The 26,765-nt window shown below is 35.6% G+C and overlaps 1 protein-coding gene across 1 annotated transcript in view; it reads left to right on the top strand.

Moving 5' to 3' along the window:
- Positions 1 to 25,885, top strand: part of CPR5 (protein) — an 86,793-nt gene extending 60,908 nt beyond the window's left edge. The window contains exons 6-7 of the mRNA XM_089804629.1: positions 23,214 to 24,773; positions 24,884 to 25,885. Coding sequence (XP_089660755.1) covers positions 23,214 to 24,773; positions 24,884 to 25,459 — 2,136 coding nt within the window. The 3' untranslated portion in view covers positions 25,460 to 25,885. The remainder of the gene's footprint in view (positions 1 to 23,213; positions 24,774 to 24,883) is intronic.
- The last annotated feature ends 880 nt before the right edge of the window (positions 25,886 to 26,765 follow it).

Below are 26,765 nucleotides of genomic sequence, written 5' to 3' on the forward strand. Positions count from 1 at the left end.
ACTTGTTACCCAACTCCTCGGATGCCAAGTTATCTGAACTTCCGCTATCAATGATGACTTTGCAACAATTTCCATTGATTTTACACTTAGGCTTGAATAAACTGCTTCTCAGAATAGGTTCTTCATCAATTTCCTCATTCCACAAGATTCTTCTCAACATCAAGTTGTCACCATGCTCAGGTTCATTAGGTGTTTCAACAACTTCTTGACAAGCCAAAGCGTTTCTGCTGCTACCTCCAATCTTCTTAAACCAAGATCTTTCTTCTCTTTTCCCTTGATTGCTATTCGTAGAGTAATTTAGTATAGCTACCTCTACTATAATTACCTCTCTTTCTAGTAGGTTCTTCTTTCCATTCTATCTTTCCCTTATCTTGGATTGCATTTTCAGATCTACTACTTTCTCCATAGGTTTTGCCTCTTCTTCTTTGAAAGTTGCCACCTCTTCCTCTTTGTCTTTGATGATGTTTCTTTGCCAACCTCTCTTCAGCCTTCAAGGCATACCAATATGCTTCTTCGACACTATCCATCTTAACATAGCTAATCTCATCTTGAATTGATGTCCTCAAGCCATTCAGGTATCTAGCCACTTGTTGGTTCCCAAAACCGCAGATTGGAAATCCAAGAGCTTGCCGCTTCTCGAATAGGACTTCTCAATCAGTTCTGGCCAACGAACGGGAATACTTTTTGATTCCCCTACAATTTGGGCTCCGCTACGCCCAGGCATGTAAACCTTCACCTTAACACGGACTGTGTGGTTCTAGGCTTGTCTAGAGCAAATTTAAGCTTTGGAGTTCTCTGGCTGGCAAGGTCCTCAAACTCAATGAAAATGAAATCGGATGCTGGATAATAGTTGAATGTTGTGTATAAGGTTTTAAATAATTGATTTGATGTTTGTAGGAAGGGAATTATAGATTTTTTGACTTAAATAAAAAGAATAGTGCTGCTCATTCGGGTGATAGAGTCAACTTTAGTGAATTATCACGTACAACTTTATAATGTTTTACCCACTTTTTTGCCAACAATTAAATAATCAAGATGCGACAAATCAAATATTATGCCATCTTAGATTAGTCCAGAGTGAATTTTAACTCCTCTGGCAGGGAGACAAATTGGATACAAATATGGAAATGATTTAATATTTCACAATATCTATAATGATCAAATTCAAAATGCTAAATGATCATGTCCACTTATCTGACATTTAAAATTGTATACAGAATTCCAAAAATATTTACAAAGGACGATTTGCCTGGAGTTTAAATCTCCACACCATTTAAAAATAAACAAAAAATATTTTATTTTATTTTAAAAATAAAATAATGGAATTTATATTACAAAATCATAATATACTTCTTATCCCTCCATACAAGTAATAAAAATACTTCTTCAGAGTGTATATAAAATGTTCGGATATATCTTCTCTTGTCCTTTTGCTTGGTTCTATATCTCCCTTGTATATCTAAATAATATGAAAGACGTGACTTTTCAAACTTTAAAAAATCACATCTCTTCAATAATTCATATCTAAATAATATGAAAGACGTGACTTTTCAAACTTTAAAAAATCACATCTCTTCAATAATTCATACCCTTTTAAAATAAAACAAATGACTTCCAATAACCCATCCCTTTTTAATGTTTTATTATTATAAGCACTTTAATATATCTCTCAGACCCTTTTAATTATTGATGGTATCTCCATAGTTATAACTTTGGAAAACAGGCGTTGATTTTTGCCATGGACAGGATTGCTTGTGGAAATCAATATTTTATATATTTATTTCTCTTGCCATGAATGGATGACTTCGATCAGGATGTTGGACCTTCCTTCCTGCCGTTAATCTCCATCGCTATTTCCATGGTGACAGAGACTTCTTCCGTTCGCCTTTCGAATAAACAACTGGAAAATTTTGTTTGCTTGACCCGCGTTAGACATGCTTCATACAACAATGCTACCTTTATTTAGTTCCTTTGTTCCTGGGATTCACTCGTCCTGGCATGTCATTCCTCAAATCTTCATCGCGTATGAAAAATGTTGCTGTGAATGTCATTCCGAATCATGGTGTTGGATCTTCTTCCTGCCGATGGAAAGTTCTTTCCTAATTCCCGCATCATTGGGTTCTAATAACAAAGCTTTCTGAAAGCTTACAACAGCCGCATCTACATCATTTAAAGCCATGTGTGCCTAACCCTGACGGAATAAGGCTTTCACATTATCTTCACCATCACTCATAGCAAAATCAGTACCCAAAAGAGTGCCCTTTTAATCTCCTAGCTTCAACTTGTAGGCAGAATTGTTTGTAAAGATTTGTGACTTTGTCTTCCTTAGATAATTGCTTCTGTCATCGTCTATATCCTCTTCTCCCAGCAAATGTCCAAATAGCGTAATGCCTTTCTATGCTTTCTTAAAGCCATTTTCTAATCCCTTCTAGATATATTTTGGTAGATAACGCTGGAAGAGATTCTAAGTGGAGATCTGTGCATTGGCATTTGGAGAGTCTGCCTTTTGGAGTATACATTGGTAGTATAAATTTACTAAACCATACACTTCATATTCAATGTGGCATTGTTTTTTAACTGTATCATATTTTGATCTATGTATCTGGTGTTCTAACTGGGGAATGAAATACTCATAATGTATTCTATAGTCAGTAATCAAATTCGACATGCCAAAAGTAATGGCATAGTTTTTCTCTTTCTGACTGACTTTCACTGACCTCTCATTAAATGTACACCCTTCAAGTACAACAAAGTGTATAACTTCATAGTCTTTATATGACAATACTTTATCCCCTTGAAACTTTGATATTATTACTTAAATGGAGGTCAAAATTTTGCAAGAAAATTTGAACTCCATCACCACCTTCGCCACTTCATCATCAACATGTCCAGATCTGATATCCAATTTGTAGAATTCTTCAATTTATTCCTTGACATTTATGTCCTTTTGCCTTAAATTCTGCATTCTCAAAAGATTAACTTGGTTATCAGCAGGAAGGAACTTCTTCATCTTGCCAATCATCTTAGCTCAAGTCTTGATCTATTCTTTTCCTTCTATTCCACCTTCCAATTTGCAAATGGTCTCACCTAAGTGAAGCATGACCCTTCAACTTGGTGACTGCTACCGTAACCTTCTTATTATCAGGCGTGCTTTAATATTCAAAGTATTTATCTGTCTCATAGATTCTATCCGATACAACATTAGTCTCAAGTCTTCCATCATAACAAGCAACTTCAACAACAAGTCTGGAGTTTGCCCTAGAGAAAACTCTCAGAAGCCTTTCCTCATCTTGTTCTACTTCAGGTTCAGGATTAGGATTAAGTACTGCTTCTTTATCATCATTAACATCCTCAAGATGTACACTGCTATCTGCATTTCCTCTACCTCAAACCATTTGGACAATAGTTCTTGCAAGAGTGTAATGTTCTGCAAGTTATAGGTTAGATTTCAGATCTACCACCCTACAACCAATCCAATTAAGGTTCTCCATGATCCCAAATTCACAAGGACAAAAAACCTTGCTCTGATACCACCTAGCACAAGGCCGGTTAGAAGGATCCAATTAGGGATTAGAGCCAATCACCTAACAGCTTGCCAAGAGTACACATGGAAGAAAACACAAAATTGCAGCAAAGAGACAATATAATTTCATAGATTTATTGATGATAAAATATACCATCATTTAGCAACACCATGCCTGACTGTAAGGCCTTCCAGGTTGCGGCCATACAGTGACATTACAACATTAGAGTTTGAAATTCACAATCTTTAGACCTTCTGTGAGCTATCTTCTATCCTACCATCCATGATACTTTCCTACATTAAATCCAAGTTCTTATATAGCTAGCTAGACCACAAGTCGGCCAGTCGGGCAATTAATTACTATATAGGTCCTACCTTGGAGGTGTAAACCATAACTCAAGAAATGGGCATCAATTGTTCATGGGCTTTTAAAGGTAGATTCAAACACAATCAAGGAGTCGGCTCCCAATCGTGCAAGACATCACGTCAACATGGGAAACTGCGTAGTAAAAAATCACACCCTGCTGGAAGAATATTATAGGAAATTGTTACATCCCAAATTTTGACCTAATTTAAATTATTATAACCGTTGCATTGAATTGATTTTTCTTTCCTATTCATGTGTAAAGAGTAGCTAAATATAACCGTTGTATCCTATCGAATTGGTTGTCATCAATTATTTTGTATAACTATTTAATGATAATGGTCATTTTCATTATCTGTTCTTGGAAGCCTTTATTATTTCAAATGCCTCCTTTATTTATTCAGGTCAGGAGAACCAAAAACACATATTGTGCACGTTATACCTTTGCTCTCCTACGTTTTTCTCATTTCTATTTTGCTGTGAATGATTAAGGACCAGTAGTATTCATTGTTACCCTGAGCTCTGCACTTCGGATTGCCCACGTCAAGAAGAGTCAGCAGCATAGAGTCAAGCCAAGCCCACGTCTTCTAGACCAGGTTATGTGGTCAACTTTTCCAATCATAATTTGTTTTATATATATATATATATATAATTGCATCCAAATTTACAGTAGTAAGAAATGTGTCCATGAATTCCATGCATTAATATTGAATTGCAGTATCAAATAGATATTCGATGAGTCCATTCTTCCCATGTTGAGTCAAGATCAAATGCATATGATATGTTCAGATGTCTTTGTTACTGATGGATTTCAAAATCAAACTATATTCCTTGTAAGTCCATTAAGAGAAGTTCTCAGGTGATAAAGATTGTGTTATGGCATATTGAAAATATATAATATTCATTACACCAGCTGAGGTTCAGCAAAAAGAGTTGGACTACTCTAGGATTTGAACACCTAGGACTCACCCAACTATATGGTCAAAGAACAGGGTGAAGAGATGGGAGAAAACTCTGCAAGAACATGAAACAGAATCAGATGTGATACAATAAATATATTATTTTTAAAAGAATCATTTAATAGCTCATGCATGTCTATTTATATTGTTTTCCTGTTGTCAAGTTGAGCGGTGGTGATCGGGTATTAGAAACCCATCCAAAAACCTTGGCCAAAGTCGTTAAAGGCATGCTTGCCTTCCAAAGATCACATGATGTCGGTAGTGCCAGTTATTCAGACATGTCTATCCATAATTGTGCGGGCATTCTAAACACCAGTATTGCTCGGATGGTTGGACTAGTAGTACCTCAAGCCTAGCCCCAGGATAAGGAGGGCCTTTCTTTTCAAAAGATTGTGTGGGGATGGATATGGTTTGCGGTTGGGAGGTTAAGCCTAAGTCAATGCTTGTTCTCTTATTTGAAAGCCGAGGCTTGCACAATCAGTTAAAGACTCACCAGTTACTTTTTGTATGTTCTTTCTATATCTGCTATGCATTTGTTTCCTCTTGTATCATAGTAAAAATAGCAGTAATTTACTTGTATACAAAGAATGTTAGGAAATGGTTATTTCAGTTAGTAGTTGTTCCAGTTGAATGATATTTCAGTTAATCATTATTTCAGTTAAAATCTCATGAAATGGATTATAAGATGTTATGTTTTGGAAGTTAGATGAAGTATTACTTTCATTTCTACTTGAAATCATATATTAGTTCCATTCTTTTTAGTTAAGAAAATTCGTTTGTTACAGAAATAGCAACAAGAGAAATCAACACACAACTTGAAGCAAATGACTCATCATCTTTTGCACTCTTAGGGTAAAGATCTAAAATAGGTCCATAACAAGATGCTGACCACACACAACTCAAAACTCCAAGAAGCAATGTCTACTTTACGAACTACAAACTGGTACAAAAAACAAGAAATATTTTTGGTTGATGCAAGATTGCTCATTGACCCAAGATGCTCTTGCATCATAATCAGTGAGGCAATTATGACCAGCTACCTTAAGTATTGCTCTTCCTAAGGAGATGCATAATCTCCTTTACTTGACACAATTTATGGGCATTCATGATGAGGATGATTATAGTTTGGTATCTAAAAGTTCATTTAGTAGCAAAGGAAAGAAGAGTCAAAAAATAACAAAGAAAGCAAGGGGTGCAAGAACAAAGAAAGAAAAATGAAAAATAATATATTTTAAGAGCGGATGGAAAAGAAAGAGGAACCAACTACATGTGACGTTCCTTGTAGGGAGCTTGGATGTAGAGCTATAGTAAAGAAAGCAAGGTGTTCACGAAAAAGGAAATAAAAATGATATATTTTAAGAGCAGATGGAAAAGAAAGAGGAACCAACTACCTGTGATGTTCCTTGTAGGGAGCTTGGACGTAGAGCTATAGTACAAGGCTGATCACACTAGTGCATGTGATTGGCATAACCCATATAGAGATATTTTCGAATCAGCTAATGACGATTTCACATCTTATGTGACTGTTGGTGTAGATGAAATGGTCTCTACATATGGTATAGGTCCTTGGGATGGATCTACTTTTGACCATAATGTTGTTGCCACTTGATGTACATAGTTGGCCATGAAAGATGACATTGACCTTGGAGCTCGAGTTTGGGTTGGATTTGAGTGGGACCCAGGCGGACCCATAGTCCCCCAATAGGGGCCCTGCCCAGACCCACTGTGGACTCCAGTGAATCCAGGGGGCCTTGCGTCCCATGGGGCCAAAAAAGTGACTGAAAAAAAAACATAAAACAATGAATTTTTTAATAGTTTTTTGTTTGCAATCCTAAAAGAAGCCAAATAAGAAACATTTCACTCATTTAATCTCTCATTTGCTTTCTCATTTTGCTCTCTCGTTTTGGTGTGGCCATTTTGCAAGTTTGAAGAGAATGTTGTAGAGATTGTTTGTGGAATCTCAAATCCTTCCAATAATCAATGTTGAGTGTTCCAGATATGCATTTGATCCTTCCCTTTGTTTCTTTGATAGTTTGTTTTTAGTTTTTTCATTGTTCTAAAATTTTATCATGTTTTTGTATAAGTTTTGATTTTTAAATTTAATTTCTTTTTTGTTATAGATTGCAAGAATGAGTAGTCAAAGTTCAGTGGGTGGGGAGGGATGCCAAAGAATTAAAATTGATAAAAGTTCTCCTTTGTAGAAGTATACAACAAGAATTGAACAATGTGTTGGATGGGGAGGGTATATATGAAAATGCATTTTTTGCCAAATCCAATATAGAAGCTCATATTACCAAGTTAAGCATCATTTCATAGGCCCTGCAGGTCAAGGGATTAGCATGTGTGAGGGGCCCCTAGATGGATATAAGAAGGGGTTGTCGACTTCTCAAATAGTAGGCATGCTAAAAGAAGCACCTCATGGTTACTAAGGCCCTGGATATGAAAAGTTGAGAACCACCATATTGCATAATGAGAGAGAATGTAGAAACCCCCCTCAAACCAATAAAGATTCTTAAATCCAAATGGGGGTGAGTATTGTCTTTGATGGATGGAAAGATTGCAAAAACTGTTCATAAACAAGTGTGATTGTTGTCTCCCCTAAGGGGGCAATGTTTTTGAGGGTGGTTGATTGTGAAGGGTAGGTAAAGGATACAAATTTTATTGCCGGGCTTCTCATTGAATCCATAGAGTTTGTGGGAGTTGACAATGTTGTCCAAGTAGTAATGAACAATGCTAAAGTTTGTAGGGCTGCAGGTGCTTTGGTAAAAGCATGATATGATTATATCTTTTGGATACCATGCACTGTCCACTCCTTGAACTTGGTGATGAAAGCAAATGGCACCCAAATTGAATGGGTGAAAAAAGTGTATGAGGATGAGGAGATCCAAATGTTTGTGACAAATCACCATATGTAGTAAGCAATTTTCAGAAATTTCTCCCGCTTGGAATTATTGAAGGAAATTTAGAACTTTATTTAGTTTCATTTATCATTTTGTGACATACTTTACATAATTGAATAAAATGTTTTTGTGTTGTTTACATATTTGAAATATGTAAACAACTTACAATTTGAATTGACATGGTGATAGGTCACTGAAACAAGGTTTGCTTCACACACAGTCATCCTTAGACAGCTTGTGAGGGTGAAAGAAGCATTGTGCCAAATGGTTATTAGCAACCAATGGGGTGGATGGAAGCAAGCCAATACACAAGGGCTAAAATTGTAAAGGATTTGATATTGAGTGATGATTTTTGGAATAGGGTGGAATATGTATTAGAATTCACTAAGCTTGCCATGTCTATGCTTTTGTTTGCTGACATTGATGAGCTTTGTTTGGGGGACATATATGATGCCATGGACTCCATGCTAGAGAGAGTGAAAATGGTAAGTTTAAATTTTTATACAATACTTTATCGTTGTTTATTGAGAGATTTAGATTTTTAATTTTAATATCACTACATCAAGATAACTTACATGAACATCATTTGACATCCCAGGTCATTCAGAGGAGATTGGGATCCTGAGGAAACCTTTTACAAACAGGTGGAGAAAATTGTTCTACATTGTTGGAACAAGATGACCACACCTTTATACCTCCTGGCATATGCACTTTCTCCCATGTATTATAGCATTGAGATAATTCTATTCTTGGTAGAGTGGCACCATACAAAGATCTCGAAGTTGCTAGTGGATATAAGAAGGCATTTAGTAGGCTCTTTAGTGATCCTGAGGTGGCATCGAATGTTAGAATAGAGTTTGCAGACTTCGTCTTAGGAAAAAATGCAAACCTTAATGCAATCAATGACCAAAGTAGAATGGATGCCATTGGATGGTGGTACTTATGTGGGCAAGGTTACATATACCTCCAACCTCTTGCCATTAAGATCCTGTCACAAGTAGGTATTTAAGTTTCCTTCTTTTCTCCTTTTTTTATGGCCACTTAGCTTGTAGAATTAGCACTTTAAAATTCCTATTGTATTATAATTTGAAATTTACAATTTCTATTTTAAAAAAAATTTGTTGGTTGTCTCTCTACCTTGAGAGCTCTTTTGCTGCTAAACGGAATTGGAGTACATACTCCTTTATGACTACACCTTTACACCTCTTGGCATATGCACTTTCTCCCACGTATTATAGCACTGAGATAATTTCTATTCTTGCTAGATGACACCATATAGAGATCTCGAGGTTCCTAGTGGATATAAGAAGACATTTAGCAGGCTCTTTAGCGATCTTGAGGTGGCATCAAATGTTAGAATAGAGTTTGCAGACTTTGTCTCAAGAAAAAATGCAAACCTTAGTGCTATCAATAACCAAAGTAAAATGGATGCCATTGGATGGTGCTACTTACGTGGCGGAATTTGAGTACATACTCCTTTATCCACTCAGTGAATAACCAGTTGGGTTCTAGGAAAACAAAGGACTTGGTATATATTCACAACAACTGGCACCTCCTGCATGCAAGGATCCAAGATATAAGAAGGGGCCAGAGAAGTAGTGGGATGTATTACTTGAGATTGCTGACTTGGATATGACCATCCAAGATCTAGCTAGAATTGCCTTGCTAGATGTTGAGGAGGATGAGAAAATGTGACAACATTTGGGGCTAGTGGAACCGGTTTGGGTTCGAATGATGAGGATGTAGATATAGTTGGGGATGAAGCCATTGATCCCTCATTTTTTGATGACTCATTTAACCCTTGAAGGGCATTTGCATCTTTGATACTATAAGTGTATGATCATTGATAAACTATTAAACATTTGTCATTTATCATTATATTTTGAACTTTATTATTTGTCAATTTGATGAACTAGTTTATGTTTTGAAACTTCATTTTGCAATTTAGTAATTCAATCTATGATTTTATTTACAATTATGAACATAGATTAATAAGCGAGTATTTAATGTTTATCTTTGACATTTGGCATTGATCGATGATCAAGTAACATTGATATATTGATACTATGAAATGACTTAGTAAGTTAGTTTTACAATTATGCACGTTTCTCTCCTTTTTAAATATATATATACATACTCACGAACCCACCTACAAACCCAAATGGGAATTTTTTTTTGTCCGAACCCATGAACCCAAACTTGAATCCGTCCCCAAGCTCGACCTGACAACTTAGGTTAATTCAAATGACCTCATGGATAGGACAGCCATGTTAGTCATGTTTCCTAGGCTTGGTGTGAGGATTCAAAGTTCGAAGTAACCTTGTTACAAAATTAGTTGAAATTGAATGAAGACTAGATTTGAGCTTCATTGAGACTCACAAGCTATTTGAGAATCAGCTATGGAAAAAACAACTAGTGAGAAGACAAGGAAAGAAGAAGAATCTTCCCATGCACACGTCTAGGTAATTAAAGAAGCTTTGGATACTATGAAATCAAATTATATGCATCCACTTTCTGATCGAGATCATCTCCTCAATCTCAATGAAATGAAATGAGATTGTATGCATTTGCATGAACAACTAAACAAGCTTGAGGTTTCACAGGATATGTTAGAGAGCACTCAATTGGCTCTTCAAGTATTAGAAAATGAGCTTAATGAACTTAGTTTGGAGTTTGGCTTCATCATCCATGGTAAAGTTACAACTTCTTTGGCAGCCTTAGTTCAGGTGGATGATGACAGCTTTAGTGCTTCATTCTTGGACACTCCAATTGAGTGTAGAGCCATTTGTGTTTGTTAAAGAAGATGTGCATTGAGAGTTGCATGATTATGAGGAGAGGTTTGACTTAGAATTTTTTGGTTATTTGCATAGTCTTCTTCATGTTGGTCATGAGTCATCTCTCTTTGAGAGCCCTTCATGGGCTCAAAAGGTAGGGATGAATTGTTGAATGGAGATCTTTGCAATTCATAGACTTTGATGGTCCCTTTGGTTGATGTTGATCTAGGAGTCCATCAAGAGTCCCAACTCTTCATCTTGGAAGAGAGTACTCAAATTAGTGTTGATTGCAACTAGGAGGTAGTTACTTGCTCGCATTTGATTGCTGGGCACAATCCTGATTACAAATAAGCATTGTATAGAGACTTGGCTGTTGGTATGACCAAGAAGTACATAAGGAGAGAAGACAATGGGGACTCAACTACATTGCTGTGATGATTTCTTCGGTGGCTTTAATAGCTCAATTGTCGCAGTGTTTGAGCATGATGATGACACTAGGGGTATATTATATTTAATATTGGGTTGAGGAACCAGTTATGCTGATTGTGCCTGTAGATGTGGATTTTTCACACAACAATTTGCATTGTGTGATTCTTGGTACAAAGAGACATTTATGGAATGCTACTGTTGATTCAGGATTCCTAGAGGAGTCAATTAGTGCAACACATAATGGTTACAATGTGGGATGCATTTTGTTTTCCATTCAACCCTCCTAGAGAGGACTTGCTATTCCTAATAACGCATAGTTGTGGGATGAATATTTGGTTTGGTATGTTTCCCTTAATGGGGGAGGAAGCCATGTCTTGTAGGGTTGCTAGTTTGCTTCTCTAGTATTGACACCGATTTGGGATATAGGTTAGAGAGGTAATGTCGTGACAATTGGACAATCCATCTATAATTAGTTTGGAGCAATAGGATATTTCAGATAGTTGGAAAGATAGACAACCTTTTTGTTTGTGGGATCTAGGTGCAACATTCCCATGGATAATATGTTTCAGAGAGCTGATTGGAAGGGTTGGGGGGCTTTGCATCGTTCTTTATTTGAAAGCGATTGGCATAATGTTGAGCTTCCACCATCATTTTCCATCAGAGGTTCCTATGGCTTCATCTAGAGTGACATACTTAGTTGGATTGAGGTTTTTCTCTTTCATGATAGCAACACATGCTAGGTTGATTTGATCACATGGTTGGTGCACTTATTTATGGTCAATTGTCATAGTGTTTGAGCATGATGATGACACATGGGGTAGAGTATATTTAGTATCAAGTTGAGGAGCCTGTTATGCTGATTGTGGTTGTAGGTGTGGATTTCTCACACAATGATTTGCATTGGATGATTCTTGGTACATAGAGACATTTATGGAATGTTACTGTTGATTGTAGATTCCTAGAGGAGTCAATTAGTGCAACACATAATGGTTACAATGTGGGATGCATTTTGTTTTGCATTCAACCCTTCTAGAGAGGACTTGCTATTCTGGATAATGCATAGGTGTGGGATGAATATTTGGTTTGGTATGTTTCCCTTAATTGGGGAGGAAGCCACGTGTTATAGGCTTGCTAGTTTGCTTCTTTAGTATGGACATTGATTTGGGATATAGGTTAGAGAGGCAATGTTGTGTCAATTGGATAATTAGTTTGGAGCAATAGGATATTTCAGATAGTTGGAAAGGTAGACGACCTTTTTGTTTGTAGGATCTAGGTGCAACATTCCCATGGAGAATTATGTTTTAGAGAGCTGGTTGGAAGGGTTGGGGGGATTTGCATCATTCTTTATTTGAAAGTGGTTGGCATAATGTTGAGCTTCCACCATTTGACATTAGAGGTTCCTATGGCTTCATCTAGAGTGACATTCTTAGTTGGATTGAGGTTGTTCTCTTTCATGATAGCAACACATGCTAGGTTGATTTGATCACATGGTTAGTGCGCTTAATTTTATGGACCATGATGAGTTGCTTCACAACTTTGAGCATGGTGATGTTTACTTCAGAGCATTGCAATGCATCGTTGGAGTAGTGTTCTAAGGGTTGATATGAGATCCTGGCATTTAATTTCGATGTGCAGGTGCAGATTGCTTGAGGGCAAGCAATCTCTGACAAGAGAATTGACCTATCATTTGGGTTCTTGTAGATCACTGGTAGGATTAGGGGACTCCTTTAGAGGGTCTTGGAGCTTTGTAGGTGCTTTGTGAGCCCTTTTGGACCTTCTAATGATAATTTCTACATTTTATTTAGGTTTTCTATTTTCTAGGGAGAATTGGTCGTTGTTTGGATAACCACTCGGGGAACTAGGGAGCAGAGTAGGATCCATTTGAGTAGTTATAGGTGTTTGGAGAGAGACTCCTATTATTTAGGCCAAGCCTCTACACTTTAGGAGAAGATTCATTTGAGTAGTTATAGGTGTTTGGAGAGAGATTCCTATTATTTAGGCCAAGCCTCTACTCTTTAGGAGTGTAACATCCCGTTTTCTCGGGTCTAAATTAACATCTAACATACTCAAAGAATATAGTTATTACTTTGTTTCATAGGAAGACAGTTATATCATTCAGGTTCATGTGAATAAGATTTACCGTTAAAATCAGTTAGACAAAATTTCTTAACTAAAAGCATGAAATACCATCAATTGAAATTACTACAGAAGTTGAAAACCACATACCTCGAAAAATTGAGACCGAAATCAAACTAGTGATGCTTTTGGAACCGCTCGAGTTAGTCCACAAATACGCTAGAACAATTTCACATGATGACTAACATCTAAAAAACCGCTATCTCAAAATCAAATGATAATTTCAATTAAATACCACTATATTTAAATTAGGGCATCACTTACCACTGTATCAATTAGGGCATCCTTTACCATCGGTTCATTTAGGGCTTTTGGTACTGCTATTTCACTTAGGGCTTCCTATACCACCGATTCAATTAGGGCTTTAGGGCTTTCGATACCATAGATTCAATTGGGGCTTCTGATACCACTGATTCAAATAGGGCTTCCAATACCACAGATTCAATTAGGGCTTCCGATACCACTGAATCATTTAGGGTTGTAGTCATCTCTCAATCAATTAGGGCTTCAGATTCCTTTCCCTTCGATTACTTAACTGTGACAGTATCTCAAGATTAGAAATATGCTTATAATCAATATTCATATAAACGAAAAGCAATTCATGATTCTATCTCTCATATCTAGGTGTAAATTAACAGTAACAATGAAATAACTCAATTTAATCTTAACTCCTCATAAATAAAAGTGATATTACCTATTTTCCGATTAACAATTGAATGTATAGTTTATCTTTGTCTGTTGCATGTCCAATATCTTGAGGAGAGGTGAAACATTGTCAGGGGCTTAACCACCCAACTTTGGACCACAACTTTATCCCCACACTGTCTCTAATGAGAAAGGTTCTCCCTACTCGGAATAGGCAGAGGTCATCTTGCCATCCACTGGGCTTCCTGGTAATTAACTCACCATACGACTTGGCAGCAAGAGATCACATTAACAAGGATATGCATGAGCTATTAATTAATTCATATTAAAATGATAAATATTGAATTGTCATAACTGATTACTGAATTGTGTTACTACAGATTCCTTTTTTCACCTTGTCACCCTTTTTCTTGGCTACACAGCGGGTGAGTTCCAAGTGTTAGGAATTCTCAGAATAACCAGTTTTGTCAATTTATTTAAGAAGACTACATGCATCCAGCAGCTCACAGTCTGTGATTAAAAGATTTCAAATTGAATGTTTAATTAATTAAATTAATCATAACCGATTTCTCTTTAACTCCACCTCTTCACCATTCTTAGGCCATCAAGCTAGTGATTCCTAGATGCTTTAAGATTATTATTCACAAGATGCTTTACACCTTCTTCACCACATACTAGCATCCTCCTCGTGAATTCCTTGGTGTTCTGGGTTCTTTAACTCATTCTCGGTTATTTAAATTTAAAGCAGATTGTAATTGATTTCATTTGTGTTGATATCTTACTTAAGAAGAGGTTTAGAGAAATTACATATTCGAATATATGAAAGAAGACGTCAGATTTTGAATATAATGATTGCAATGTTATTGTATAAGGTAGTTGGCAAACTTCCAAAGAACATGACAAACTTTTAAAGGAAAATGACAGATTCAAGCATTAATCATAGTAATTTACCACAAAAGGAAAAACGATAACCTTTGTAATGAAATACGGTAGTATTATATACAAATTGGGTCTTATTACCCCATATTGTTCAGTCGGCTCAAGGATTAAGTTCTGTAGTCATAATACCAAAGGAAGGCATAAAAAAATTACACGAGTTAGAGTAGCTTACGTGACTCTCTCTATCACCAATTCCTGAGATGAGCCCACACTAGTATCAACCCGTCTATCTAGCTCAGTGGCTTGCGGAAATGATATTGATTTGATTCAAGGCGAAAATACAATTAGAACTAGATTCAATCTCTACAAACAGCTAACAAAGATTGGGAATGCTAAAAGAATTGGAAAGCCGATGAAGAGTGCATGAAAAAGAATGCCGAAAGACCATAAGGAATCCATAATATAGATTGGGGTAGACCTTACGGCTACCTTTAGTTACAAGATTATGTTTGAAACTTATTCAAATCAGCTTTACAAGAAAAAGAAAGAAAGGAGGGAAAAAATGAGAAGGAAAAGGAGATGAAAGGTTTGAAAAGTTATTATAGTTATTAAAATCTAATATGAACAAGCAACATCACTTAATTAATTATTAAATTATAATGGTGCTAAATCACTTTATATTTAAATTTACGTTTATAAATAATTATTAAAAACAATATAATAAAAGATAAATCAAAATCCTTTAAGATAAATTAAAATCCTTTAAGATATGTTTTATATTTTAACTCAATTATTTTAATCAAATTATTTATTTAAATAACTCATGCAGTTCCATAGATGTATCCTATTTTAAATTGCTAGGTCCTCTACCTGTCTGCACAGTGATGGTGATGCCCTGCCTAATTCTTTTCTGACAATGCTTCCACCCCTTTGACATGCTCCCTGCAAGGAATTTCTCCGTAATTAAATTATAAATTATATAATCATAAATAATCATAACAGTTAACCTTTCATCTTTATTCTATGAATTCGCAATTAACAATCAACTAACATGCCATCTTCATTTGAAATCATAACGACCAACTATCTTACCATATTGCCAAATTATATCAAATTAAACTGCCAATTGACTTCATGCGAACCTCAATGGCTATATTTCAAGCTGGGTCAAAAACTGGGATGTAACATATCATTCCCCTTGTGGTTCATCATCCTCGATGAACTTGAAATTGCAATGAACATTATAAAGGAGTATTTTAAAATTGGAATGTAACGTACCATTCCCCTTGTGGTTCATCATCCTCGATGATCTCTGCAAATTAGATACTAAAAGAATATTCCAAATATAAGGTATACATGTATAGCATCGTGATATCATTTCTTTCTCAAAATCAAAATCATAATCGAACTCAAGATCCATTCTTACTTTAAAGTTTCCAGAAAGATACTTGCATGGTAACATAAAATTGAACATGTACTCACTTGAGTTCACTTTACCGTAATGGTGGTCATCTCAGCATTGGTTGAGTTGATTCTATTTCATATTCTTGTCATACTTATGTAGACACTTACCATATCATTAGTTTGATTCGATATTGATATCTTCATTTAAGAGGATTTTCAGGGTTCAATGACTGAAAGTAAGATAAGTATTCAAAATTGAAATTCTTCAGCTAGCAAGTTCTTAAATCACTTACACATTTGGCATAAGGCACTTATTAATGGGTAGATCATCCTGGTAAACTTATAGATCACCTGAAAAAGATTATTAGATCCATATTTTTCCATTATGTAATCTCGGCCTCTTGCCCATAGCATTTCTTTGTAACAATCATTTCATGATAGAATATACACTTTATCTCCAAAGCAATATACAATAGCTCAATAAGTAGAGTCAACATTGCATGTGTATTATACATGTATAGTAGTGAGTCAAGGGTAAAAACATGATATACTATGCAAGATCATCATATATCAAATCAAGATCATAAGCATCTAAAACAATTCCTAAGATTCTCATCATTCATTTGTAAATACTTGGAAATTCATCTTTTCCATTTCTGTGATTCAGGCTTCCATGCCCATTTCGCCAAAGTTTACATCTGTAAACAAGCATTAATAGTTCCAATTATGCAAGTGTGTTTACTCCTTACTAGAGCACATAATGATCTTGTCGTTTAACCAACATTAGAGAGGATCATGGTTCATAGTTTTGTTTTCATTCAGTTCAAGTTCAAATAGGTAACAAATCATTTGTCTTTAATTTGGGTCGACAAACCCGATCATGATGAATTTAGATAACATTTTATCAAAATTATATAAATTGTGTTTGGATTGCACAAGCCTTGGCATTTGGACCCATTTTAACCTTTTCATTCTCAACAAAGAATGGCCCTCCCTCTAGGGATAAGGCATATGTATCATTTTGGTCTTGCCATCTGAGTATTCAGGTGGGTTGAAGTCCCAAAAGTTATTCCAGAAAATAACTGAAGCATCTGGATAATCAACATAGATCACTTCTTCCAACAAATCTGTCTAATTCCACCCTGGCCAAGGATTTCAAAATGTGGGTTGTCAAACCCCATCTCCACCACTCAACTTGCCAATCCTTCTTATCTTTTTAATAGTTTATACATTTGTCCACTTTATATCATTTCAGCCTTCCTGGCTATTCTGAATGATTTTCCAGTGTGATTATCCAGTTATGCAAATTAAATCTTTTTCAACATTGCATTTTCATTTTTTTAAAAACAGTGCTGGACCCAAGGTTTCAGTGTTGAACCCAACGCTTTGATACCATATGTAACATCCCGTTTTCCCAGGTCTAAATTAACATCTAACATACTCAAAGAATATAGTTATTACTTTGTTTCATAGGAAGACAATTATATCATTCAGGTTCATGTGAATAAGATTTATTGTTAAAATCAATTAGACAAAATTTCTTAACTAAAAGCTTGAAATACCATCAATTGAAATTATTACAGAAGTTGAAAACCACATACCTTGGAAAATTGAGACCGAAATCAAACTAGTGATGCTTTTACAACCACCTACTCCCTGCAAGGAATTCCTCCGTAATTAAATTATAAATTATATAATCATAAATAGTGATAACAGTTAACCTTTCATCTTAATTCCATGAATTCACGATTAACGATCAACTAACATGTCATCTTCACTTCAAGTCATAACGACCATCTTACCATTTTGCCAGATTATATCAAATTAAACTGCCAACTGACTTCATGCGAACCTCAACGGCTATATTTCAAGCTAGGTCAAAAATTGGGATGTAACAAGGAGAAACTCTAATTTGGCTTGCAAGTCTAAGAAAGCATCCACAAATCTTTAGTTGGAAATTAATTCTTAGTCCAGATTTGGATTTTATGAACGATTCTGAAAATGTTTTAATATGTACTAAGTTGGTTGAAATAAATAAATAATAATTATGTTTATATTATTTGCGCCATCTTAAAAAGTGCACACTTGCTTTATAAGATCTTTTAGCCCTCCCTAGTGTGATTTGTTACCTTAGGGCCTTTTATTCCATTTAATTACTTAAATCAAGGTTCTTCTTCTAGTGTTGCACAAAACTTTAATTTGCTTTGATTTCTATGCATGGCTACTCATTTATTCCTCCAATCACAAAAATCTTGATTTAAATGCATTTTTGACTTTTTTTTTCTACAAATCTTCATTTTTCTCTCGACACCCCAGTATTTCTTGGACTAGAGGCTTTTTCTTGGAAGTTTGCACCTCTAGGTAATGGTCAATTTCTATTGGTTCCCGAGCTTGACACAAATTATTATCATTTTCCCTCCTTGTATAGTTGACCCTTTCGATTTTGATGTCCAAAATTGTTATAAAATGAGGTCTTCTCACTTGATTTGATCATCTACAAGTTCTATAAGCAATATATCCATAATTATGCAAGTAATCCACGCTCAAATGTTCAAGCTAGTGCATTCATTGAAGCATTCAAGATCTTCATCATGTATTCCTTCTCCTAGATTTAGCTTCTTTCTTCATTGGAGTTGGCCATTAAGAAGGAGATACACTTTCATGCATCTAAGTATTCATTGGGGCAAAATTGCAAGTATTGACACACATGAGTTTTTGTCTTACATGATTTCCTTTTGGTTTTTGTGTTGAGTCAAGGCTATTGCATTAACACAATTGATCACATATTAAACACAAATGCATTAACATTGGGATGATATTCTCCATCGTTGGATTTACTTCTACTTCATGTTAGCATTCCTTTATTTATATCTATTTTAATTTAAGTTTGATTCCTCAACCAGGGCTTGACTAAGGTAAGCCCCTCCCCACTAGCAAAAGTTTCCCTTTCCTGTGTGTAGGTACAGGTTACATATTTTCGACATAAAAATGTGGATCTAGGGTTATAGGTTTTGTTAGAACTTTGGATCTCATAACTTTTTGTGCAAATGAGGTCAAGGTTGACCTCAACCCTTACTAGGCTCCTCCAAGTCATCCCTTACCCTTTAGGTCGTCCCTTACATGGAGCCCCAGATCTTTAGGGTTTACAAATTTTAGTCTCTTGGTTGCAAATCTTGCTCAATTACAATTTCCTTCATGGCCTAACAATTTTCTTCTAGGTTTGGATCTTGGTGAACTTCCTTCCCCTCTTTGTCATTTACTTACTTTCATAGATTAGAGTTATTTGCATTGCGGTTCCTTCTTTGTATTACGATTCCATGCTTGTTTCAGTTTCATTTTTTGTCTTTTGGCTCCATTATGAATCTAACATTGTTTCCATTTCATTTTGCTTTACATATTCATTCCCCACCATATTTGATTGTCTGTTATTGTAAAAATATTCCCTTGGAGGGTTGTGCGTCATTGTTTTCAACAATAAGCTTCTTCATGACTACACTTGTTGATCCCAACATTTTTTTCTCATTTATTTCACGACCTTTAAGATTCTTTTTCAACTCTTCCCATTTTATTTCAATTTTTCCACCTTGTGGTATTATGATTATCTTTTTTCCCCTCATTTGTTTGTCAAGTTGTATATGATATCTAAATAGGGATGCACAACCGTTGAATTTGGTACTAGCGAGCTTAACCCTCTTTTGGTCTTCAAGGTTTTTAAAATCTAAGCTCTTTTCCGTCTTTGCAATCCAATCAATGAGTTCTTTAACATTCAAATTCCCATTGCAGCATAGAGTGACATACCTCTCCTTTTTGTGATTTCTAATGCTTCCAATCTTGCTACCATTGCCTTCAACATCTTTGACATTTCAGCATTTTTATGGGCCATGTCTTCTCCTCAACTCTTTGTAGTTACAAGATCCACACACCCACAGCATAACTCTCAGAGCTCTCAATACTGGCTCCTTTAGCAATCCAAACGTGCTGACCAGCCCTGATATCACTTTTAGTTTGGGACTAGGGGCCCATGTAAGGCAGCCAACAAAAAAACTAGTGAAGACCAACAACACTAAAGAGTTTTTGCTTTATTCTAATAACAAAAAATAGCATAGAATGACAACATTTAGAATGTCTAGAGTTCAGATTACAACTTATCATATCTAGATTAGAATGTCTAAGACCCGTGAAGAGAAATATCCTTCAAATCTTGTTAGAATTAAGATGCCAGCAACGTGGTAATTCTTTTGTATTTAATTAGTCCTTTATTGCTTATAAATAACTCATAAGGGATGAAGGCTTCATTGAAAATGGTAACTATTTTTTATCATCATGTTTTTACCAGAGCAGTAACTTCTGTTTATTGGGTGGTAGTAAAACTTATTTGCTAGAAGCTAGTTACTGGGGTAAAGCATCTTGGTTGTTACTATGGTTCTGGGAGCTAACTTTTAACGAGGTTGATTGATACTGTAAATCAATTTTGGGATGGTAATTAAATGTCTTAAATCACTTAAATGTCTTAAATCACTTGGGAACTAACAACAATCTAGGCACCCAAATGGCCTAGGTTAGTAATTTGGTTTGCAACCTACATTAGCCTACATTAAGCGAGCTTGCAGATTTCCAAGGAGGATCGTTGGGATGTACAACCAGCTTGATTGTCCAATTTTTAACGGGATGAAAGCATTGTTTATGAGGTTTTTAAAGTGTTTGTAAGAGGAAAAAACTAGAAAGTAAGAAACTTTTGTTTGCGAGTGTTTGAGGGAGTTTAGGAGATTTTAGGAAAATCAAGACATAGGAGTGATGGAAGTGAATATATTGTAATCTTGCATTTTAAAATAATACATGCTTGACATCTCTTCCTGGTGGAGTTTTTCCCCAAAAGTGTTTCTGCACATAAACCTTGTGTTGTGAGATGATTTATTTTTAGTTTCTTGCATTTTTAAGTTGTTGATTTGTTCCTTTTTGCTGCCACTTCAACTTTCTGATTAAACATCATAAATAGGTTAACATCTACATGGTAAATCCATATTAAGGCATTTTAATTTCACATTTGCATACAATTTCAGATTTTCATATTCTACTAGTTTAGGATTATATGACCAGCTTATAAGGGATTAGTGGACTTAGGGAGCCCATGGCCATGGATGTTCAGTGCCTTAGTTTGTTGTGTCTTTCTTCTTCAAATTTGGCTTGAACATAGATAATCTAACCTATATCAGGTGTACACAGACATGCTTCATGGCAAAGAAAGCAGACAGCAGAAAGGGAATGTACACAATGATAGGATTTAAAACAGAGACTATTTTGCAAATTGAATAATAAAAGTTTGAATACATGGCAACACACGTCTATGTTAAGGAAAGACTGCAGAGAAAAGCCTTCAATAATCACTATTTTTTTTATGTTTTATGGTTTGACCAAATTAATGCAGAAAACAACACATAAGAAACTTGAAGAATAATTTCAGCAGTAGTTAGTCATAAAGCTACAATTGGTGAAATTCTCTGCTGAAAATAGCTTGCTCAAAATACAAAATTCTTTCAGCTTAGAACAGCATAGATGAAAATAAATTCTTGCAATAGTCTTTGCACTAACAATGTTCCAAAAGTAGCCAGTTTCAGTTGTCAACATTGCTGAGATTTCTTGAAACTGGAAATAATCTATTTTATCTTTGACGCTTTGGGCATTGTGAAATAAGTCATCCTGATAACCTCAATGCAAAGGACAGATTTCTTTCCATAATGATTTTCCTATAGAAGTTATTTTTCAGGCATGCGTAGAGGCCTTAGCTTGATATCCTTGACAAGTGTGTATTCAGCATGAAGTGTTTACTGTTTGGGAATAGTATTCTGTGGTAATGAAACCCTAAACAGTCTTGGCAACTTGAGTTTTAACTGTCTTCACCCTGCTGAAAACTCTAGCTGGAAAACTATTGGGCACAGGCTCTGAAGATGGAGGTTCTCGTGCACATAAGACCCTTGGCCATAAGTAGATGTCCTCATGGTGTGTGCATGGGGGCTCAGAAAATGATAGTATTCATGTTCTGAATTTAGGTGCTGAAATTCCTAATTACTTCCATGCAAGCTCTCTGTGAACATGCTCTGAAAATTTATTAATGTAGTAAACTCAACACCTTTGAACCTCTGAAAATCTGAATCTTTTCTCTAACTTTCTGAAAGTGGAGGTGATGCAATGACTCAGAAAAAATTTGGAACTTGTTATTTATAGGTGAATGCCTAAGATGGAACAAGAGCTTTAATTTTTTATTTTTGATTTCTGCTGATTTGCAATAATTAAGCCTATGTGCCCCTTAAGTCCCTTTGACACTCATATGTCTGGTCTCATGAAACATCTCTGAGACTTTGAATCACACACGGTGTGCTAATGTGCCTTTAATTGTCACTAGGACATACTTTTTAACTTCCTTGAGCCCAATCGTACATGTTGCATGTGTATGTAACATCTTTCACCACTTTTGAGAAGTGTCAACCAGGCCACCAATCATGTGCAATGTGCCTAGCTAGCACTTAGACATTGCACATCTTTGGCTTCTGTTCATGTTTTACTCTTCTTACCAGTATCTTCCTAGTTTGAACTCCAATTTTCACTTTCAGTATTGAAAAGCTTTTGATTTTGGCTATGAGATGAAATTAATAATAGTTAAAAAATGCTCAGAAACAGGCATGAGGCACAAGGATTTCACAATGAAGGGTTAGATGGCAAATGACCATTGTTTTCACACAAATATGTGACTAAAGAGGAAAAAAATTGTATGGGTACAACAGAACATGTGGTAGTTGACAATAGAAATCAAATACACGTGTTGATTTTCACTTTTTACAGACATTATAGCTTCTGGTTCTATATTGGAGAAAGAAATTAGAGTAAGAATAGAAACTTCAGCAACATCATAAGAGCTAGATTGTGCTTCAAAATTCTGTTTTACTATGTGTCAACCAGGCCTAGCTGAATATTAAGATCTTGGCCATTATAATTCTACTTCCCGTTAGGTACTTTATGACCACCTTCATACAGATCTTTTCAGGGCTTCCCCGTGTTTAAGAAAAAGGAGTTGAGCAAGCATAACAACACATTCCTATTTTTCTGTATATTTGACAAAACTGCAATCTTTTTCAATTTTATGATAATTTGTATACAAATGTACTTGTTGTTCTGGTAGTAAATATTGACATTTTATTTGTATAGGATTTGGGAAGTGAGTGCAATCATCTTGTAAGGGATTTCAAAGCAGCATTCACAAGCACTTATAAGACAATCACACGGGTTAAGCAAGCACATTATGAGAAGAAAATGACATCGTGCATCTCAGAAAAGAATACGTTGATTTCAGGTGGTCAGATGCCTGGTTTAGCCACAAAAGGTTCTGCTAAGAACGCACTAGCAGAATATGCAGATACCTTGGAAAACCCAGAAGGCAAATTCAAAGAGAAAACAGATTACAAATGGCTTGTCGAACAAAGTTCTGGCAGTTTGGGCTCTGAACAGGGGAGTGGAATGAAAGATGAAGTTCAGCAGTTTCACAAACTGAGATTTACAAAACCTGACGTGCAGATTACTTCAAATGATAAGGACAACCTTCCTAAAGAAAGTTATAGAGTAAATTGTAAAGAATTTAGCTGTATAACAGAGAGTCTCAATGTCAAGGATCTCAATAATCTCACTTGCCAAACAAATCAATGCCTTGGAAATGCTTTACTGTCTCATTCTGAAATGGGTATTGTCAAAAATGAAATTGAAGAACTTAGTAAAAAACTGGAAAATTTAATGTCCAACTCTGAAGAATGTAAGTGTCTTCCCATGGGAAATAACCCATCTGTCGCAACTGATACAACAGCTAGCACAGGTGCAAATATTGAAAAGAATAACTCTGATTTAGCAAGTGCAATGAATGAAAATGGCATAACATCCAGCACGTCAAGTGCTAGTCATCAGCAGATTGTTTTGAATAGACAATTTGAGAGACAGCCAGGTTACACCACAAGCTGTATAACAGAGAGTTTCCATGTCAAAGATCTCAATAATCACATCTGCCAAACAAATCAGTGCCTTGGGAATGTTTTACTGACTCATTCTGAAATGGGTATTGTCAATAATGAAATTGAAGAACTTAGTAAAAAATTGGAAAATTTAATGTCCGACTCTGCAGAGTGTAAATATGTTCCCATGCCAAATAACCCTTCTGTTGCAACTGATACAACAGCTTGTACAGGTGCAAATATTGAAAATAATAATTTTGATTTACCAAGTGCAATAAATGAAAATGACATACCATCCAGCATGTCAAGTGCTAGTCCTAATCAGCAGATTGTTTTGAATGGACAATTTGAGAGACAGCCAGGTTACACCTCAAGAAGTGTAGTGCCACTTCCTGAGTGGACTCATTCAATGTCTAATGCATTTGAGAAGTCTCTTATGGAACAGGAACGGTGTAATAAACTAAGAGAAGTTGAGATTGCACTATCAATGAGGCATTTGCGTCTCAAGGAAGAAAAGATGTATGTGGATGCAGAATCAAATAAATTAAAGAGGCAAAGTATAGCTCTGAACCAGTCCAAAGCGTCATTTAATGAGAGCAAATTCATTGATAAAAAGTTGAATAATGCATATGTAGATCTGAATAGAACATGTGCAGACCATTTGGTGGCTGGTTTGATGCTAATGCTACTTGCTCTTGCATATGGTAGCTGGAAGTACTCACAGGTAAATATATCGCAGAAAGTTCAGACATGCCATGACATTACAAAGGTAATTAAAATTTTCCCAGGAGAGACATCGCAGCACTGTAGTTCTACTTTTTATGAATTAAGATGTATTCGCCTAAATCTGAATCATCTCTTTGATGTCACTATCTTCAGGAATCGCAGAAATCTTCATGGTTTTACAACCCTGTAAATTCCATGATGGCGCACATTCAAACTCTTATATGTGAAATTATTGTGATTGGGCGCATGCTGTTTGGTTTGGCAGTCATTGTGCTTTTGGCTTCTTCTCTACTACGCCGCACTGTTTCAAGCTCAAGCCAGACTATGCCCACAAGCATCATCTTGATTGTTCTGGGACTTATATGTGGGTATGCTGGTAAGTTATCTGTAGAGAGCTTGGGTGGAAGTGGATTTTGCTGGTTGGTTCAGTGGGAAGCGTTTTGTTTATTGCATGCTTTTTCTGCTTACTCTCCGGCATTGGTGCTCTATGTTTTGAATGGCCCTCCATCCAACCATGAGGTCAGAGAGAAGCAACATATGTTTCCCTTTTTGCTTCGGAAATTTATTTTTCATGCCCTTCTCTTTGTTCTTCCTGTGATGGCTGGTCTTACACCCTTTGCATCTGTAACTGAATGGAAAAATCATTTTTCCGTAGTTATATTTGATAATATCTTGGTGCCTGTAAGGTCAATTGTTAGAGATAATCTTGAGCAGTTCCTTGGTGTGTGATTTTCGAGTATAGTTTTCCAGCTTTACCAAAAGGAAATTTTGCATCTCCAAGCAATCATTTAAGCTGACTCAGAAGATATCTTTGGCTGAAAATGGAGGTGCATAGCAGAGTTTCTCTCACAAAATTATTTCTTTGAAATTGTACATTGGACTGAATGCTATATAATTTTGTATTTTGTAGTCACTATTTATGATGAATCCACAAAGGAAAATGTTGTCACTATTTATGGTGAATCCACTTGAGGAAAATGACCATGTATTTGTATATGGTAAAGTGAGAAAAGCTTTGTATATCTTCTCTGATTTGTGGTGGATAAATTTTGGATCACGAGTATCCCTTCTTACAAGAACTCATCTGCTTCTAAATACCATTACAGGCAGTACACAGATTTCAATCTTTATGGAAATTAGAAAATACATTTGGGAGTTTGCTTTGTAGTGTCAATCAATATCATAACATATATTAGAATTATATTAGAACAGAGAGTCTTTTTTCATTCTGTTCTCTCTCAAATGTCTCCTGTTAGCAAAAGAGCAAAGACATTCTAAATAACAAGCCAAAAAAATTTCATATCATCAAATCAGCTGAGTAAATATAATTTTGTTTTTTGCAGTGGCTCATCCTTCTATTGTGTAGGTCATTTGCAAAATATTATGTTCAGAGCACTTTTTAGATACGAATAATACTATTACTTGCATCAGATTTAGAAAGAAGATTTTCACAGGATTATGTGTGTGTGTGTCTATATATATATATATATGGAATACAACCAGTGTATCTAGGATAGATATCAATTTGTAAGATCGAACCAAATGAACAAAATACAAGGTATATCTATACTCCGTAATTTCAGTGGTATCATATGCTATATAATATTATATAACACTGTCTTTGAGATAAATATCTACTGCTAGATTGAACCAAGAGTTGGCTACTTTATTTTTATTCCTAGGAACCTTTGCTTCAATCTTACAAATTGCTATTTATCTCAGTGATGCTGGGTTATATACCAAATATATGATGCATTTTAAACCACCTTGGATATTTCTACACGATCATTGTTGATGGGCACTGCAATAGATTACTGGAGATGTACTTACCTAGGAAGGAATGTATAACTTCCTTCTCAATTCCCCTCCTATTTAATTTGCTCTTTGATTTGCATTCCAAGATGGCTTAAATTTATCAGTTAGCTTAGTGTAGAAAATCAAGTGTGCCGCTTCCATTCCGTACGCAATTGTCACTCTCATATATATGAAAAAAAGTAAGAAAACAGTGGCCCCTTAGTGTAGAAAATCAAGTGTG

Source organism: Cupressus sempervirens, chromosome 10 (genome assembly GCF_028749045.1).
Source record: "Cupressus sempervirens isolate cs-2001-9-10 chromosome 10, ASM2874904v1, whole genome shotgun sequence".
Lineage (NCBI taxonomy): Eukaryota > Viridiplantae > Streptophyta > Pinopsida > Cupressales > Cupressaceae > Cupressus > Cupressus sempervirens.